The sequence below is a fragment of the Pagrus pagrus genome, assembly GCF_965226575.1.
Source record: "Pagrus pagrus genome assembly, chromosome: 2".
Taxonomy (NCBI): Eukaryota; Metazoa; Chordata; class Actinopteri; order Spariformes; family Sparidae; genus Pagrus; species Pagrus pagrus.
The window spans coordinates 19,731,619-19,749,242 of record NC_140186.1 but is presented as its reverse complement, the minus strand read 5'-3'; the positions used below and the strand labels follow the sequence as shown (position 1 = coordinate 19,749,242).

At 39.9% G+C, this 17,624-nt stretch overlaps 2 protein-coding genes across 2 annotated transcripts in view; one reads left to right on the top strand and one right to left on the bottom strand.

Moving 5' to 3' along the window:
* ntn1a (netrin 1a) overlaps positions 1–9,709 on the top strand; it is a 70,765-nt gene extending 61,056 nt beyond the window's left edge. Inside the window, exons 6-7 of the mRNA XM_084369532.1 lie at positions 1,233–1,307; positions 6,359–9,709. Coding sequence (XP_084225658.1) covers positions 1,233–1,307; positions 6,359–6,687 — 404 coding nt within the window. The 3' untranslated portion in view covers positions 6,688–9,709. The remainder of the gene's footprint in view (positions 1–1,232; positions 1,308–6,358) is intronic.
* Positions 9,710–10,602: 893 nt separating this feature from the next.
* Positions 10,603–17,624, bottom strand: part of stx8 (syntaxin 8) — a 43,323-nt gene continuing 36,301 nt past the window's right edge. Inside the window, exon 8 of the mRNA XM_084369552.1 lies at positions 10,603–11,368. Within this exon, the coding sequence (XP_084225678.1) occupies positions 11,304–11,368 (65 nt within the window). The 3' untranslated portion in view covers positions 10,603–11,303. The remainder of the gene's footprint in view (positions 11,369–17,624) is intronic.

The window sequence follows — 17,624 nt, the reverse complement described above, 5'->3', positions numbered from 1 at the left end:
TGACAAGCGAGGTGAGATTTGGAGGGAGGTGGGGGGTTGAACTGGGTAGAGGAGGGTGGTCTGCACAGGCCTGACTCATTCCCACAGTCTGACAGGCAGTGAGTGGGTTGAAGGAAGGTTTCTCCTAAACCGCTGCTCCATCCTGAGTTCTTCACCATCAAACATGGAGGTTACAGACACGGTTGGAGGGTAAAGTGCCTCCGACCACAACCAAAACACACACCGCTTAATAATTCCAACAGTGGCCCTGCAGACAACACAATCAGACCAGACAGATGTGTCAACCAGTCAGCCAAAAGAAGTGTTGCCAGAGGTTTTTCTGTCCCTTTGTAAGTGACAGGACCCCAAAGCAGATGATGTTTGTTTTTCTTTCTTTCTTTCTTTCTTTCTTTCTTTCTTTCTTTCTTTCTTTCTTTCTTTCTTTCTTTTTCTTTACTAAGCTGCATTCTAGTGAACAGAAATGCCAAAAACAAAAGTGCATGATAGGAAAAGAATCAAACATGAGCTTGATTCTTCTAAAGGTGGTGCTAAAGCAGCTGTGTTAAAGTGTTAAACTTTGATATTTTGTCAAAACTCTGCCATTCATTTCAAACGTAGGCCAAGTAGAGGAAAATATTTCATACACTTCAATATTGTATAAATTATGAAGTTTATTGTGGCTTTGGTTTTGAACAAAGCTCATCTATGTGTGTTTAAATTTTACCGCCATCTTTAAAATTGCTTTAAAAAAAATAAATAAATAACATGAATAAACATATATATATATATATGTTTTATATTGCAAATATTTTCCTGATTTGTTTTTTGTTTTGTCTTTTGAAAGAGGACATATGGTAGATCACTTTATTATGCGACTTTATTTTATTTCTTTTTCCAAATATAAAGCCTTGATGTGTTTCTTATTTTTTATAAATGTTTTAAGTTCGTAATAAATGATTCATTCTCCTTGCTTTTTAATTTCACAAATTTCTGGGAATAATTTCACACATTGTTAAGTTGTTTTTTTTTAAGAAGCTATGCACGCTGTGGATTTGCAGCCTTTAAAAGATGTGCACGCTAACACGTTTTGTATCCTTTCTTTACGGTCTGAAAATTTGTTAAAGTGAGAATGTGCTTAGCCGCTCAACAATGAATTCTTAAATTCACAAAACCCTCTCCCCCCATTACTAACGATTCATTTCTTTTCTCTCGTCAGCCTCCTAACTGTATTCTCTTCTTTCTTATTCTTGCAGACTGCGACTCTTATTGCAAGGCGTCCAAAGGCAAACTGAAGATCAACATGAAGAAGTACTGCAAGAAAGATTACGGTGAGTCAACGGACAACACGCAGTCCATTTAATGACATGGATTAACGTTCATTTCAACAGGAAAGCTTAAAAACATGTGGTCTGATGGAAGAAACACACAGTGTCCTTTTTCACTGACTTGGCTCTGGATGAAAAACAAGTTTCTTATTCTGCAGGAACAAATAGTGTGTTTGGGATATGCATTTGTTTTGCTGTGCGCCAATTTCTAGACCCAGAATGCATCCCATCTCATCCCAGTGCAGCACGTTGCGGAGCTGCTATGGTTTACAGGGGGAGGCATATACTGATGGCTTACTCCAGCTTTCTGAGGACAGAGACAAAGGATCAAACAGAAGACAGCAGATCTTCAAGGCGGAAGAGAGAAGCAGACAAACAGAAGGAGAGAAAGGGAAGGATAAAGAATTAGGCAGAGGTGTGTGTGTGGGGAGGGTTGTCTCCGAGAAGGCATTTAAGACCCGGCGGATAAAGCAAAGACAGTGTGACGGACAGTGGGTGCTCTCTAAGAGATCCTCATTAAGGCAGCCCACTTCCCCCCACAATTGAAGCGCTTCTCACTGCATTCCTGTGACCGTCCGTCCGCCACGCCATTCAAGGTGTGGATAAGACGTATGACCTCTCCCCTCTTCCCCTCCCTCTGTCCCCTCCCCTGATTGAAGTCAGGCTGCTGAACCGGTCAACCAAGCAGCAGCATCCTGCAGCATACCTCAGCAGCTTGACGGACAGGCCTGAGCTTTGTTCTGCAGGGATTTGGGGGAGTAAGGGGGTCAAGCTTATAGACACCTCCTCTTCCACCAGTGCCTTTACCTTGCTGCTGATGTCGTGAGAAGAGCCTTGCCTCTGAAATATGTATCAGTTCGTGCATGAATGGCTGCGTTCATTTTTTTTGGTTTGGCCAAATAGCGGACAGTGTCGCAGGTTCCACTTTTTCGTTTAAAACTACAGTTAGTGGAGAAGTAAGAAGAGACACAAGATGTCCTGCTGGAGAAAGCGTCATTCATCATGTTGCTGAGTACCCTCATGCATGTACAGCTCAAGAGTGAAACGAGGAGAGCCTCCCAACTGATTTGGCATGTGTTGTGAGTGTGTGTGAAGTGTAGGGGATCTGCTGGTACTGATGGTCGAGATAACACCGAGCAAAAGACAAATGGAAGTTCCTCTTTTCGCGCCAATGTTTGTGTAGATGCAGGATATTTTTATATGGGGGGAGACAGATCGTGGCAGAGTATTAGGGAAAGCTCTGTGGTTCAGTTGAATTCAATTACAAGACAAAAGGGGCTGTTGTTACTCATCGGGTCAACACATGGACAGTAATTATATACAGACACAGATTTGATTTCTTTGTATTTCAAAGAAGAGCAAATAATTACTCCCCCTCTCAGAGTAAACCGATTTTAAAACATGTGCTGTCTGAAGAACAATGTAGGCAGGGTTGGGTCAGATTAATATGAAATATAATCAGTCACAGAATACAAATTACAATGCCGTTTTGGACTACAAAAAATGCTATTTCATCTGAATACATTTGGATTGCTTCAAAGTCGAGAATTGAAATATTGCTACAAAATAAATCTCCTTTTTTAAAAAAAAATATACTTCAAATATTTTCAAAGGAAATATAATTCATTTGGCATATTCAGAAGAGTGCGCTGTGTGCATTCGTCAACATGTGGGATGCTGTTTTTTGTGTAATTTCTTTTGTTGCTGCTGTTTCTTAATCCAGCGCCTCATGAAGTGCTTTGCTTTTGTAATGCGACGCACTTGAAACACTGTACGACAGATGTGCTTTTCACGAGTTAGAGCGTCATTTATAATGAAAAATAGTTTGCCATATTTCAAAGATGCCAAGATCAAAAATGTCCTCTAGTAACCCTGACAACGTAACTGCAATGTAATTACACTTTTTTCAAATTAATTAGACTGATTGGTTACTTATTTTTTGCAGTCCGAATATGTAATCCCAATTATATGTAATCCGTTACTATCAAAGGCTGCCTGTAGGTTTTTTAAGATTTTTTTTATAGTCAGGCTTTTGTTGAAACACCTCATCTGGTCCATCCTTCCACCGCTACTTTTACATGCTGCATCATCCTCTGTGTAATCCACTTTCTCCTCGCCTTGCCTGCACCAGGGGGGCTTTGTGCTGCCGATGTGCACAAGAGCATTAAGCTTCTTGTCATATCAGTCCTTAGTTTGCAGCAGCATGTTCAAGATTCATAACAGACCAGAACAAGTTCCATGTACAGTATTCACTGCACATGAGCTCAGCGAAGCTGATTGAAAAGTCAAACACAATGTAAATATACAGGATAAGTTTGGAGAGCCACAGCTTTGGTCTGTTTTGAAAAGATCAGCAGGGGAGCTGGGCTCCATGCTGCGTATGGAAGCGATGCTACAAGCTTCTGTGGTTGACATACAGACGCACATAAAGAGTCACAGGAGGGAGTGTGGTGTAGAGAGGGGATAGAAATGTCTGAACTGAGAAAAATCCCTGGTACACTGCTCAAGGCATTTCAGTGTACAGTGATTGTTGACTAAACTCAAACAGAGAGGACAGCACTCGGTGGCAGCTGGTCGGGGCAAGGTGGTGCCGAGGTCACCATCGGGTCACAGATGGGGCCTTAGTGGACGTGCTGTACAACCAGAGTGAAAATCAGCTACAGTACAAACACCAGCAGAAGTACACATCAAAATAATAGCCCGATAGAAGCGTAAATGGGACGAGGTATTTTGGGTGCCACTGGTTCGAGAAGTCCCATTCATTTTATACACTGACAAAGGTGATCAGGTAGATCGATTTTACAGCTTGGATGGTATTTAAATCATCAGCACAGAAGATCAACAACTGAGGTAGATAATACAGTATTTTGTAGCAGTAGTATTTTGAGCTGTGCACCATAAGAACTAGTGGCCATAACTTGTTGTTGTTTTATCATCCAGGAGACCCCCAATTTACTCCACTGAAGAACAATAATTCAGAGTGGGTAAAATATTGTTTTGGAAGCAGCAGTTCCTCGTTGTTGATGCAGTTCCACATTAGGAAAAACCCAGTATGCTTTACGAAATATTAAAAAGGAGAGACAGGAAAAAGCCATTCACAACTGCTGTCACAACATCTCAAGTGCTCAAGAAGCTTCACCAAATGTTGGATTGACTCTCAATGCAGCAACAATATCTAAACAGTACTGGAAACTAAAAAGTATAACCTAGAAACAGTTTTCTGTTTCCCCTGTCAGTTTTAGAGCTTCACCATCCACAGAGTGCAACTCCCAAGGTGGTGATCCAACACGGATATGGATAAGAAACCTGCCCTGAATACAGGATACACTCCTAATACCGTCATGATGTAGAGCTCCATTAGCTCCATGCTGAAGGTGAAACCAGTGACCCTGTAACACAGTGGTTCATTTCAAAAGCTGTCCCCTAAGTACAGTGGAAGTATAATGGAAGTTAATAGAGATCTGGTCAATATAATACATATTGATACATGTCGGGTTAGGATCCACGAGAGGCAACCCTCTCCTTCCTCCCGCTCGCTCTCTGAGGACCATCATGTGATATCACTGAGTGTCTTTCCAGCTAACGTCTCAAATAGCTTAATCACATTACAAATCACACCGCTCTGTCAGTCGTAATGGACATAATGCACGTGGAGCTGTATATATCATAGCTAGACCGTAGACCAGCCTTTTCCACTGAGGATAAAACAGTGGCCAAACCATGTGTGAAGTAAGCGAGCCTGTTGGTTTGTTGGTTTCGGAAGAGTGTCGGATGCAACCTGCGCATTTCAGATTCTCTTGGATCCTCTAACAAGCATTTAGTACGAAGCAAACTGACCCTGTAAGACTCTTTGTTTGCTTTAATGCAGTGCAACTGAAGAAATCCTAAGCATAAGAGGCTTTTGGAGGACACTGAGGCCGAAACAGCGAGTCCTCCCAGAAGGTGTCAGAGCTCTGCGTACTGTGACATGATCCCTCTGTGCTTCAGCATGGGTCAGCACTCACTGATGTGATTTTAGCTGCCAACTCTACGCTTGTGGTTACGAGCCGCGAGGACGGAGTGTGCTGATGTTTGAATAACGGCCACGTTTGGAGAAAGAGTCAGCGTGCTTGGAAGAAAAAAAAAACCCTTTCCTTCTATTGTGACAGATACTTCAATCTGGTGTTTCTCCAATGATGCAGCAAATAGAAGCAATGAGCGAGTGCTCGTAACAGTAATAAAAACAGCTGCTTATCTTCATGCATGAGAATGGTGGTCAGTTGAGCTACAAGGATAAATATCCAATGACAGAGAAAATTAAGTGGAATAGGAATTGTTAAAATGGGAAAAGTCTTTTCCTTCAATTACCATGTTAAAGCATGGAAAAAACATTGCAATGAAAAGGTAGAAGCACAGCATGAAGCAGGAAGCTGTGGACAAACTGACACAGCCATCCAAAACCAATACTACCATACTTTAGTACGTCTCAATACATAATATGTCAAAATGCATTATGCCAAAAATACCTGGATGTCCTACTACATCCAGCTGCATTATGCAGAATGCAAGCCATAATGCTTTTCTGGCTATTCTGACCCACAATCCTCTGCGCAGTGGAAGATACATCACATGGACTGAGCCGCCAACGAGCACAGATGACCATACTTTGGATATTCCTGGGAGACTCACGTCTTTCATTGCCCTCTCCCCGTTTCCTCCAAGGCTCATTGTTCTCCTGCATTTCTCCTAATTTCTGACAATTTTTTACACAATATTAATGAAATGCATGAAAACTGATGAATATAAGTTTGTTTCAGAGATTTACATAAATTCGCACAAGAGGGGCAAATTATTCTGCTGTACTTTTTGAAAGATTCAAAGTAAAATTAAAGGTATTTAACATAAAAATGCTGCTGCAGTGTAGTTGTTATTTTGTTTTATTTTCATCCTCATGCAGGAAGCAAAGTCTCTAAAAACTAAACGGCTGCAGACTCTTAGTCTTGTTGAGAAAGTAACCTTTAATGCTGATATTCATTCATGTGCCATCTCCTTTGCTCCCCGACTTCACTCTGCAGCTGTCCAGGTGCACATCCTGAAGGCAGACAAGGCCAGCGAGTGGTGGAAGTTCACCGTCAACATCATCTCCGTCTACAAGCAGGGCGAGAGCCGCATCCGCCGCGGGGACCAGTTCCTGTGGGTCCGTGCCAAAGACGTGGCCTGCAAGTGTCCCAAGATCAAGCCCGGGAAGAAGTACCTGCTGCTGGGGAACGACGAGGACTCCCCCGGGCAGAGCGGAGTGGTGGCAGACAAAGGCAGCCTGGTTATCCAGTGGAGGGACACGTGGGCACGCAGGCTCAGGAAGTTCCAGCAGCGCGAGAAGAAAGGCAAGTGCAAGAAGCCATAGGCGGGAAAAGATGGAGAGGATGCCGGAGATGGGAGAGGGATTCAAGAGGAAAGCTGAGCGGGTCATTTTGAAAAAAATAAATGAATAAAAAAGAAAAGTGAACGAGAGGCAGACGGAGGACCACGGACAGACAAGAGACTGTTTATGTCGCTGCTTTTTTGTGTAGAAGCATGAAGAGAATTATTTAGGATGATTTGTTTTTCTAGTGAACTTTTGTTGAAGGAGCTCACCTTGCAGATTTGGTTTTATGGTTTATTTTACTTCGAGATTTTGTCTCTCTTGTGGATTTGCCGAATTTGCACCTATTACCAGCATATAAAGTTATTTGTGTTCGTTTTTCTTTATCTCAGTATGAAATCATTATATTTTATGTTTTAATTTTATGGACAGTTTCTGCTGGTGCAAAAAAAAAAGACACAGAAAAAGCCACTTAATTACCACTGCAATTTTGCCTCTGCATGGTTTTCTTGTTGTATTCTTAGCTAAGAAGCGAGCTTGTCTTCACTGATCTGATTGAGGCAGTAATATTTCCTCTGTTGAGAATTGTGCCATAAAAACTATTGTTTGTAAGCCACAGAAATGCATAATACATTTAGCTGTCACCGAGACTCCATCCATTCCCCCTGTTGTACAACTCCAGAAGCAAGATTTCTGTTGTCCCACATTTTTAGCTGTCAGGACATTTAGAATAAGCGAGTGACAGAAGAGAAGCTAAAGGATAAAAATCAGTATTGACTTCAGCGTTTTTGACCTCGTTAATCTTGAGCATACTTTCACTCCATATTTGCCCCTTCAGACTTTAATGGTTAAATTTTGGTGGTTTCAGTATTTGTACAATTTATTGATCAGTTCACTAACTGGTGCTGCTCATGGTACTAATGTTAAGCGTATGCTCTGTGGGAGGAAGAACTGCATTTCAAATCACTGATTTCACTTTTAGTACTTTGAGTAACTGTGATTTAAAAAAAAAAAAAAAATTTCACAACTGACATACAAAAGTACAAGAGGGCCCGCCCCATCGATTGTGATAAAACACTACGGAAATTTTCACAAAGCCATGAGTGGTTGTTAGGTAGCACTAATAGAAATAAATAATAACGAATATGGGTTAAAGTTGCTACAAAATAAAATGTCAAATGTTTGTTTTAATTCATTCACATTCACACTTTAGAGATGTTATTTACTTGTTCTACAACAAAATGATTAGAGCTGTTACCCGAGGTAGGTCATCGTGCAGAGTGGATGCAGCGTTATTGCTGTGCAGTTGTAAGTACTGCATGTTCTCAGAGGATACTGACAAAGAAGTGCATATAGTATGTCACAAGTGCAACTATGCAGATTTATGTTATGTTTTATCTCTTTAGAAATGTATTTCTTCACACCAGCTCATGAAAACAACTTTGTAAAATATGACAAAACACATCTGAAAGAATTTGAACGAGTGAGACAAAGGAAGAAACTCATCTCACTCATCTCACTAAGATACTTAACTAAATCAAAATAAAAAAAGGCTGTACTGTATGTGCTTATGTGGAACGAGACGTTTTATCGAACTCAGTAGGAGGAAGCGATGAGAATGATCATAATGAAAAGGAAAAAATGTCCTTACCTCGAGTGGTGCAGAAATTAATCCGAGTGCATAAAAATAAAAACTTTGCCGCGAGCTGCGCCTTGAAAAAGCGCTCAACAATTACTTAAATGTATTTCTGAAATCCACCTCACACTGGCTTGTATTCATCTAGAATAATTCCTACAGTACTTTGAGATTGCAGATAAATACCGTTACAGTCCACACACTCTTTTGCCAACACAATGCATGATTGTACATTCACTAAAAAAGGACACTGTGCGACCAGTCAGGAGCTGCAGTCTCCCATTGACCTGTCACGTTAATTCTCTTCACTTCAACACTTGCACAGGGAGTGAATTGCATTCACTTGACGCTGCTCGATTCAAACCACATTGCTCATTTATTTGTATGCAGTTCAGTTTGGATTCCTCCAAGGAATGCGTGGTAAAAGCTCAGGTTTGTAAAAGCCCACAGTGCATCTGATGTATCATAAACTGGGGTTCCTTTCAGTCCGACCCAAAACACTTTGAGCAACACGTCTGATGTTGACGGTACTTGTATCTGTAACACCTTTTAAACCGTCCAACAGCATGAGTAACTGTACGAAGGGTTTTAAGATCTTTTCAAGACACATGGTCTTAATCAAACGGACTTTACTTCCTTTGTTTTAAATGGGAATAATTTCTGGTTCCATTATCTCATAAATCTACTCATTTGTCCGGGAATTGTCTGAATGGACTGAAATGCCTCCGAGATGATGACAAATTTGAAGGGCTTATTAAACCGCGAAAAATCAAAATCACCTGGGTTCAGTTGTACGATAAAGAGAACAGATGACCTTGTTGCTGAGGTACTTCTCAATATTTACATTTAGGGTTTGACAGAGTTTGTTCTTTCTTTTCTGTACAATCGATCAATCAGTTCATCATGATGCTACACGCTGGTGGATTCTCCAGCAGACTTACGTAAAGAATATTCACATCTTTATTGTATAACAGTACATGTTTTCTGTTTGGCACAATGTAATCAGTAATCACACCTCTCTTAGTCCCTGTAGCCTCATCCTGTTAATTCTACATCTGTCTCCTGAGCAATGGTTTGACAAGCTTCCTGATGAAACGCTACACACACACACACACACACACCTGTCAAAGCATTGCTTTGTGTTCATACTATGAATTGTAAATGTTGTTTAGTTGTCATCATTGCCAAGACTTTTTGCAATGTTGTTTTACAATGCGTACTAATATATTATGGTTATTATATATGAATATATTTAATGACACAAGACATTGTGGATTTTATTGTCTTTTTCAACTTTTTTTTTTTACTTGTTTGTGGTTGTTTAGATTGTTGCCATTAAAGAAGGAAATAATAACTACTGAACACACCAACCTGGTAGAACTTAATTCAGATTTTCAGTTGAAATAAACTCTTGTTACATTGAAAAACCATTCGCCTCTGTTAATGTGAATTTTCTCTGTTTATTTTTCTAGTTATTGAGATAATATTAAGTTGTATAGTAGGGCTGCGACTTATGATTATTTGTATTATCGATTAATTTTCTTGTCTATAAAACATTTCTTGTCTCTCATTTGTCCAGCTACCAGTCCAAAACACAAAGACTCTTCATTTACTATCATGAGAAAAGTTGTAAATCCTTACAACAGTTTAACAACTGACACATGAAAGGACAAAAGGCCAGCCACATTGATTGTTATAAAATACGGCTGACAATATTCATAAATGCTGAGTGGTTCTTGGTAGCACTAATAGAAATAAATAAAAATGAATATGGGCTCTTAAGTTGCTACAAAATAAAATGTCAAATCTTTGTTTTAATTCAATCACATTCACACTTTATAAAGATATCATTTACTTGTTCTACCCCAAAGTAATTGGTAATCTGTTGGCTATTTCCACAATGATTAATCGTTTAGTCTTTAAAATGTCATTAGAGTGTGAAAAGTGACATTTCTTTTAAACCAACCAACAGTCAAGAACCCAAAGACAATCAGAGAAGATCCGAACATTTAGGAAGCTGGAACCTGCAAATGTTTGACATATTTGCTCGAAAAGTGACTGAAACATAACATTTTAATAGATTATCAAAATAGTTGGCAATTAATTTTCTTTTGATTGACTAATCAATTAATCAACTAATCGTTTCAGCTCTAGTAAATAGTCAGCTTTATAATCTACAATATTATGCATATATATATGGAAGTGGTACTAGTGTGTTTGAGCTTTGTCAAAGGTCCACCTCAGCTAAATATCATGTTACAAAACACTGCAATCGTGCAGCGTAAGCCCTCAGCATTAACACAGACAGACTGGAGTCCAGGGACTATTAACTGGAAATGTCATTTATTAGAAATTACAAGCTGAATTGATTTACAAGGAAGGAAAACAGGCATGTTAGTAACACGGCCGAGCTGTTTGTTTTGGCTGAGAGCTATTCTGTAAACGTTATAAAATCCCAAGACAAATGATAACATTACAACCGCTGCAGTAATGCATGGGTAAATATAAGTGAGTGTGAATATTGCAAAGCTTGCGGAATTACCATACCCAGTCAGAGCCTCAAGCCAGACCACAGACAGACGTATGAAAGGGAAACCCCTGCTGCCTGCGGGAGGTCCTACTGTTGGGTCAACATTAGCCATAGTCCAGGCTAAAAATATTTTTCAAAGGCTTACAAACCTCCAAAATAATTTAACTATTTGATACATTTAATGAGCCAGACACTTATTAAAGAGCACAATTTACATTTATGTACTATATTTAAAAAAACACATCTTCTGCAGGGTTACCAGTGTCTTTCATCAAACCAGAGGACTTATTGTATTGGACAATTTAACTGTGCACCTACAGAACTTCAGTTCACATCGCCTTGGTTAGGCAGTCACCAGTGACCTTTGTATCGATGCAAATAAAAAAAATAAAATCTTGATGCGAGACTGTGTTTAAATGAGTGTCTGTACATGTGTGCACTGAGGATGCAAAGGTTTAAAACATTGTAGTTCAGCGCAGATCCTGATCACTGCTACACAGGCCACACAGCGATCACTACGATGGCTATGAGAAGCAGTACGATCACCACCAGCATCCCTGAAACACAAAAAATGAGAAAAAAATAATAAATCAGATGGCAAAAGTCAAATCAGTTGTGCAAAGTCCTTTTTTTAATGTAAACGAACTCCATGAAAAGACTCAAACCAACAATGAATTGACCCTGCTGCCAAATCCTGTGTATCCAAAGCCTGCTGCAGCTCAGTCCTCTGTGCCAAAGACCGTCAAAAACATAAATTTCACTTCATCAATGGATGAATATGGCCACGGTTTATTTTGACTTGATCCCAAAAGCAATGTCTCTGTAATATATTTGTATATTAGTCCGCAACTGAAAACAGTTCCCAAACAAATGCACAACTTTGTCCTGTTTGAGCAACATTTGCAAAAAACTTCAGTGCCCGGCTGTTTAAGAAATTTAAATGGCAATTTGCAAAAATAATGAACCTGCAAATTTGTAACCTTGTTTTGAAATCTCTTTCGCGGGATCATACTTGGGTCTGAGGGACACAGAAGTCGGGAAGCGTTCACTGATAGACTAATGCATTGTTGGTTTTGGTCTTTTCATTGGATTTGCTACGACTAAGATCGATACAGAAAAATGCCTGACCTATCCTCAGGACTTCATTAGCTAGATAACCTGCTGAATAACACCACGACATCATGCTAACTATTGTAAGCTAACCAGTTTGAAATCATCTAACGAGAAACTCTCTCTGATCTGAGCACTCTTGCCTGTTTTAAGAGAATGATGTATGTAGGTTAAGCATTTTATGTGACACTTGTATGGATGTAGTACCCTTTAAATTTCTAAGTTTGAAAAACTGATTTAGTCACAAGTAAGTATGAAAATGAGATCAGTGTGCGGAATATAAATGCAGGGACAAAGGGGAAAAACTAAGGAAGGAGACTTTTTTTATCCCCTTTGTGATAAAACCTTTGCAGTTCACCTAATTGTTCCTAACTTTATTGTTAAAAATCCCAAATGTCAAGCAGCTGAGGAACTCCAACCTAATTTGAGACAGACTCACAGAGGAGTGGCATGCAGCAGACACAAGGGAATACATTTGGAAGAGGTAAGAAGCCTGCATACCTCTCTACTAATTTTCAAAGTCCTTGATCTTACCCAAGCCCCAAGTGCATATGCCCTCACAGCGTATCACCATTTTTCTCTTGATGACTTAATGCAATTTACATGCATTCAACAGCCACAAAAGCTTTATTGCCACAGATTGCACACTGTGATAGGCATATGTTTCTGATTCGGCCTTGAGAGGATAATCATTGTTTTTCACTGATACTATGGAGGCAGGGAAAAATGTGCAAAAGCTCACTCACACTTCATCAAAGTGCTTTACCCCAGGACATGAAAATATTACAGTTTTTATTATAGCCACCACCCAGGGACAAAAAAACCCCTCTCCGTTGTAAAAATCCACTACAGGTGGAATTTTCATCCTTCGTAAAAAAAAGACGTACGTCTTTTGGGAACTTTACAATCCAATTTTATTGGCTCTGAATCATTTTGGACACGTTACTGAAACTAGTTAGGTGTAGCCTTTAACAAAGAAACACCAATAACATAATTCTCAGGGTATTTCCTGAAATGATTAACATTCAAAGGCCTTTCATTGTCACGACTTTCAAGGACACTTGAATAGTAAAGGGATATTGTTGAGGTTTTTAGTGACTTAGTGTGCTTTCTTCTACTATGACAGCACAAAATCTTTGCAAATTAAAAAGAGAGGAGATGAGAGACGAATAACATTGTAACTGTATTGAATGTTACCAACTTGGAAACGAATCTAAAGCCCAACCAGGCTGATGTTTTCACCATTACTAGGTAATTGCAGATATATCAGTACCAAATAATTACCAAGTTGTTACAATGTAGAGTTACCTTAGTGTGTCTCCACCAGAGAGCACTGACAAGTTTATTTTCCTACTCTGAAGTGTTCAGCTCAGTCCTTATCTTGTTAAAATCACTAAATTTAAATGAAAGGAAATTAATATCAGTGATTTTTTTTCAACTCTCAAATATCAACAAGGCAAAGAATGTATTTATATTGGTGAATCCATAACTGAAGGGGCTATGGAAACTCAACCCTAGAAAATCTGTGACATGACGAGCAAAAAGAGAACCGTCTTTAATGCAATACTGTGTTTTAATGGTACAAATGGAGAAAATCACTGATTTTTTTTCAAGTCCGACCGTGATATTTTATGGCCAGATCGCCCACCCCTAAACAGTTTATATTCATGCGGCTCAGCTAGTACAGACTCTTTGAGGGGTATGAGATAGAAGCGATGGTGAGTGGCTTTATATCATGCACATCATAAACACTCAAATGCCTTTCGGATATAGTGGTCGATCCCTCAGTATAGTGTATTTATTCAATAACCTTCACCACCAACAGTGCCACACACATGTAAGATATGGAAAATTCTCCAAGGGCGTGTTCACCCACTGGTCCCCCCTTCGAATATGGCACAGGGGTGAAGATTTCAAACAACTGCATCTCTGGCTGGTCTGAGGGCTGTCGACAGTCCCCTCACTGACTCAAGTTGTCCATTGTTATTTAGCATGCGGCTGGTATTTTCCCCAGCCTTTCACTTTGGGTTTACATTTCTCTCATTCTTTGGCTCTCTCCGCCTGCGCTCCCCTCCGCGGCCTAATTGGTCGTCTTTCCCACAGGGAGAGAGACATGGCAAGATATAAGCCATGCTGAACTAATTGCTTGTGGTGGTAGTGGTGGTGTGGTGGTCTGATGAAATGTGAGGCTGATGCTGGTTTCTTTGCCAGGATATGGGGTATGGCAGTAAGGGCTCCAGATGTTTTTGTGCCACGTTTTTCTATCTCTTTTGTTTCTTTTAGGTATTTGCGGCTGATTGTATCTTTCTCTGCACGTAGTTAATTCTTTTAGCACTGCGTTTCTAATCTAGTTGAGGGGAAGGTGTTCGTATATGGATCCTGTATGTTACAAGTTATCCAGGTCTAGACAGAACCTCTCCCACTGATAACTTACACATGTGAGCATAAAAGAAATGTGAAAGTAGAAATATAAATAATTTTTGTGATGGCTCTTTAAAAGCCTCATGCTTAAAGCAAATACACACACACAAATTCCCAGCAATTATCTGTGTTTGGATGTAAACGATACCAAAGCAACACACAGTCCACATTAGATTCAGACATCAGAATCTCATTCAGCCTGGTCAAACATCTGTCAGCACCTCTACATGACAACGCCATAGCAACAATAGCAATAAAGGCTGAGATGTATAACACACGCATATGTTAGTATGGAGAAAGGCTCTCACACCCTCTAATGTCATATAATAGTCAGTCACGAAGCTGCATTAGACACCCACAGTGACCCTCACCCTCCTGTTCTCCCTGGACCAGCCCCGTCTGCCTCAGTAACTAAACAAGCTACTCCTGACCCTCAGGAGGCCTCCGGAGACTAATGACAATAATGTCGTTTGCTTGCCAAATAGATTAGGGCTCTGGTGTGACACTGATGCTGAGGGAGATAGTCGGTATCTCCTGACAGACTGACCACCCAGGAGTTTTGGAGGCCAGAGTCTGGGTTCATCCCATCTTAGCGATTTTCAGACACATCAGTAAGACAAATCACGGAGAAAACGAATAATTGGCGAGAGCCATGGACAGACCGAGACAACCCCTGAACCTCCCTCGCTACTCCCTCTGTGCCCCTTGCTTATGGTTCAAAGATCTTTTTGGAGCACAAAAGGCGAGGATGACCTTTGAAAGAAAAAGGGACGAATTTTATGTTAACAAGGTTAGTGGGATGCTCATCATTTTTCTCGCAGCACAATGGAAGAGGACAAAAACTTTAAGGGCTTTTGACTTCAATTATTCGATACACATCTAATCATGGGGATATCCTATGAGCATTTGTCCGAACACAACAAGACTAATATTCTAAAGCAATGGCTTTCAAACTTTTTGGTGCCCAAGGCACACCAAAGGGCACGCCAAAGTCTCAAGTCACACATCCTGTATATTGTAATAATAATCTCTGGCTGTAACTTCCGATGAGACTTTCTGTAAAAATGAATGTCATAGCATCCAATGGAACATAATAATACATAATTAATATGTTAATGTTAATAATTATAACATAATTGAACCTCACAGTAGCAATACAGAAAGAGCAAGGAGGATCAAAAGTCAGCAGAACACAAAGATCCTTAGGATTCATCTTCTGGGCATCATGAATGTCGGTGTCAAGTTTCATTCTGATCCATCTGATAGTTGTTGAGATAATAAGTCCGGACCAAAGTGTTGGACAGACCAACCGGCCGACCTTACAATCTATAGAGCCGCTAGCATGCCTAAAAGTCTTCTTTAGTCTTTTCATACGGTTCTCTCACAGCCGTGCAGTTTGCCTCACTGGTGTGCCAATAAATTACCTTGTTGAGGTATTATAAATGAGATTAAAAAGTCAGATATTTAGCTGGTAGATGAAACCATATGTGCGATGGTGTAATTTTGTGGTGTGTGAGCACAATAAGTAGAACTAAATTGTTCTCGCTGTAAGTTTGGCAAAAATGAGATGTGAAAAGGTTTCAAATATTTATAGATTTTTCAAGGCAAGTTTAATTTAACTTCACTGAGAGGAATATCAGATGTGGAAACATCATTAGCAGGATGTATTGCTTTAAGCAATGCTTTCATCAACCATATGACACATATTCAATTGCATTTGCTGGTTTCCAACATTATACCATATCAGGGCAATAAGAGGAGCTGGCGAAGAAGATCTGACTGATTAAAAGTAAAAAAAAAAAAAGAGTTTTTAAAAGTTAGACTTCATCATTAAGCAAAATACGTGTTTCATTGACAACTCCTCCCAGCTAAAGATGTGGTAAAGTAACTTGCCCTACACACTTTTCTCCCAACACTGTCAAACGCTGCCCCTCACCCACAGTCTCTTAAGACATTGCCTCTAGTCCAAACAGTACAAAACCCACTTGAGATGCGAGCCACCTGCGGGATTCACGGGGTTGCAGAAGTGGCCCTCTACAAACTGAGGATTAGCTTTGTTGAGAAGGGCCGTTCAAGCACTGATGTTGCCTGATGGTGATGCCTAAGCTCTGGGGAACTCACACTACTCTCCAAGAGACCCTTTGGTCCCGTAGACTAATCTGCCACACTAATCCAACCAAACTCAAAGCCCCCACTCCTCTATTCCCACCAACAGCATCTAAAATAAGCGGTAATGACTCTGTGAATAAGACTTAGCTAGTTTAAGGCTTAGCTAGTTTAAAAGTAAAAATAAATGTGTGTTTCTGCCAATATAGGATTATAAATGTATACAAATTAGAATATAAAATAATTATCATTTAAATGAGTAAATGTTTGATGATAAATAAGTCAACAGGACTGAGCAACGCTTCAATACTAGATGCTATGGACACATGGACAACGCTGCTTGTGCATCCTCAGCTTTTGAAGAGCTTTTTTAAGTTTTCAAAAGCCTTTTTTTTTTTATCTATTTATTTTTTTTATTCATGTGTGTCTACGTTCTGTCTTTTTTTCTATTGGCCTCTTTTTGCGAAGACTGTTACAACTATTGAAAACTTGCACCTACTGAATTAATAACAAGGTATTTTGGGAATAACAGATGATTGGGAACTGTGTTATTTGACTTAAATCAAGTCTTAATCTTGTGTACATTTATGAGTTAAATGTCTTCACAAGCCTGCCTTGTAAAGGAATCTAGTATGTTTGAGCACCAGTCATGCACAGTACACCACAGGAACCACGGTCGAGCAATATGTGGGTCCTTCCCTTCAGGTGAGATGATCCTTCTCATAGCTCAGTTTACTCTTCTTTAGGAGACCTCTGGTGCATCCACGCACACAAAAATGTTTGCCTCGAACTCAAGAGTGCAAATGTCTGATGATTAATATTGATATTCCTACATTTTTCAAATAGCTGGAAATGTTTCCAGCTTTTAGGACAACTTCAGACTGTAAAAACTAAGATGCCTCTTTTACAATGAGGCAGCTACCAATAGTTATGTTAAGTATTCTCTCGCCTGTCAGAGCCAGACGTTTCTAGCTTTACAAGGACTCGGGCTGAGACATAACACCAAGCGCGGCTCTGGATGAGAGGTGGTTTCAAAAATAAATAAAGCCTTAAAGCTAAGGAATTATAAACACGCTGCCATGGAGAAAGGGGGAAAGCCCTCCAAACAATTTGTGGCATGTAGTATTTTCAATTCTTTCTCTGCTTGACACAAAGACGAGTGTCAAACAACTGAGG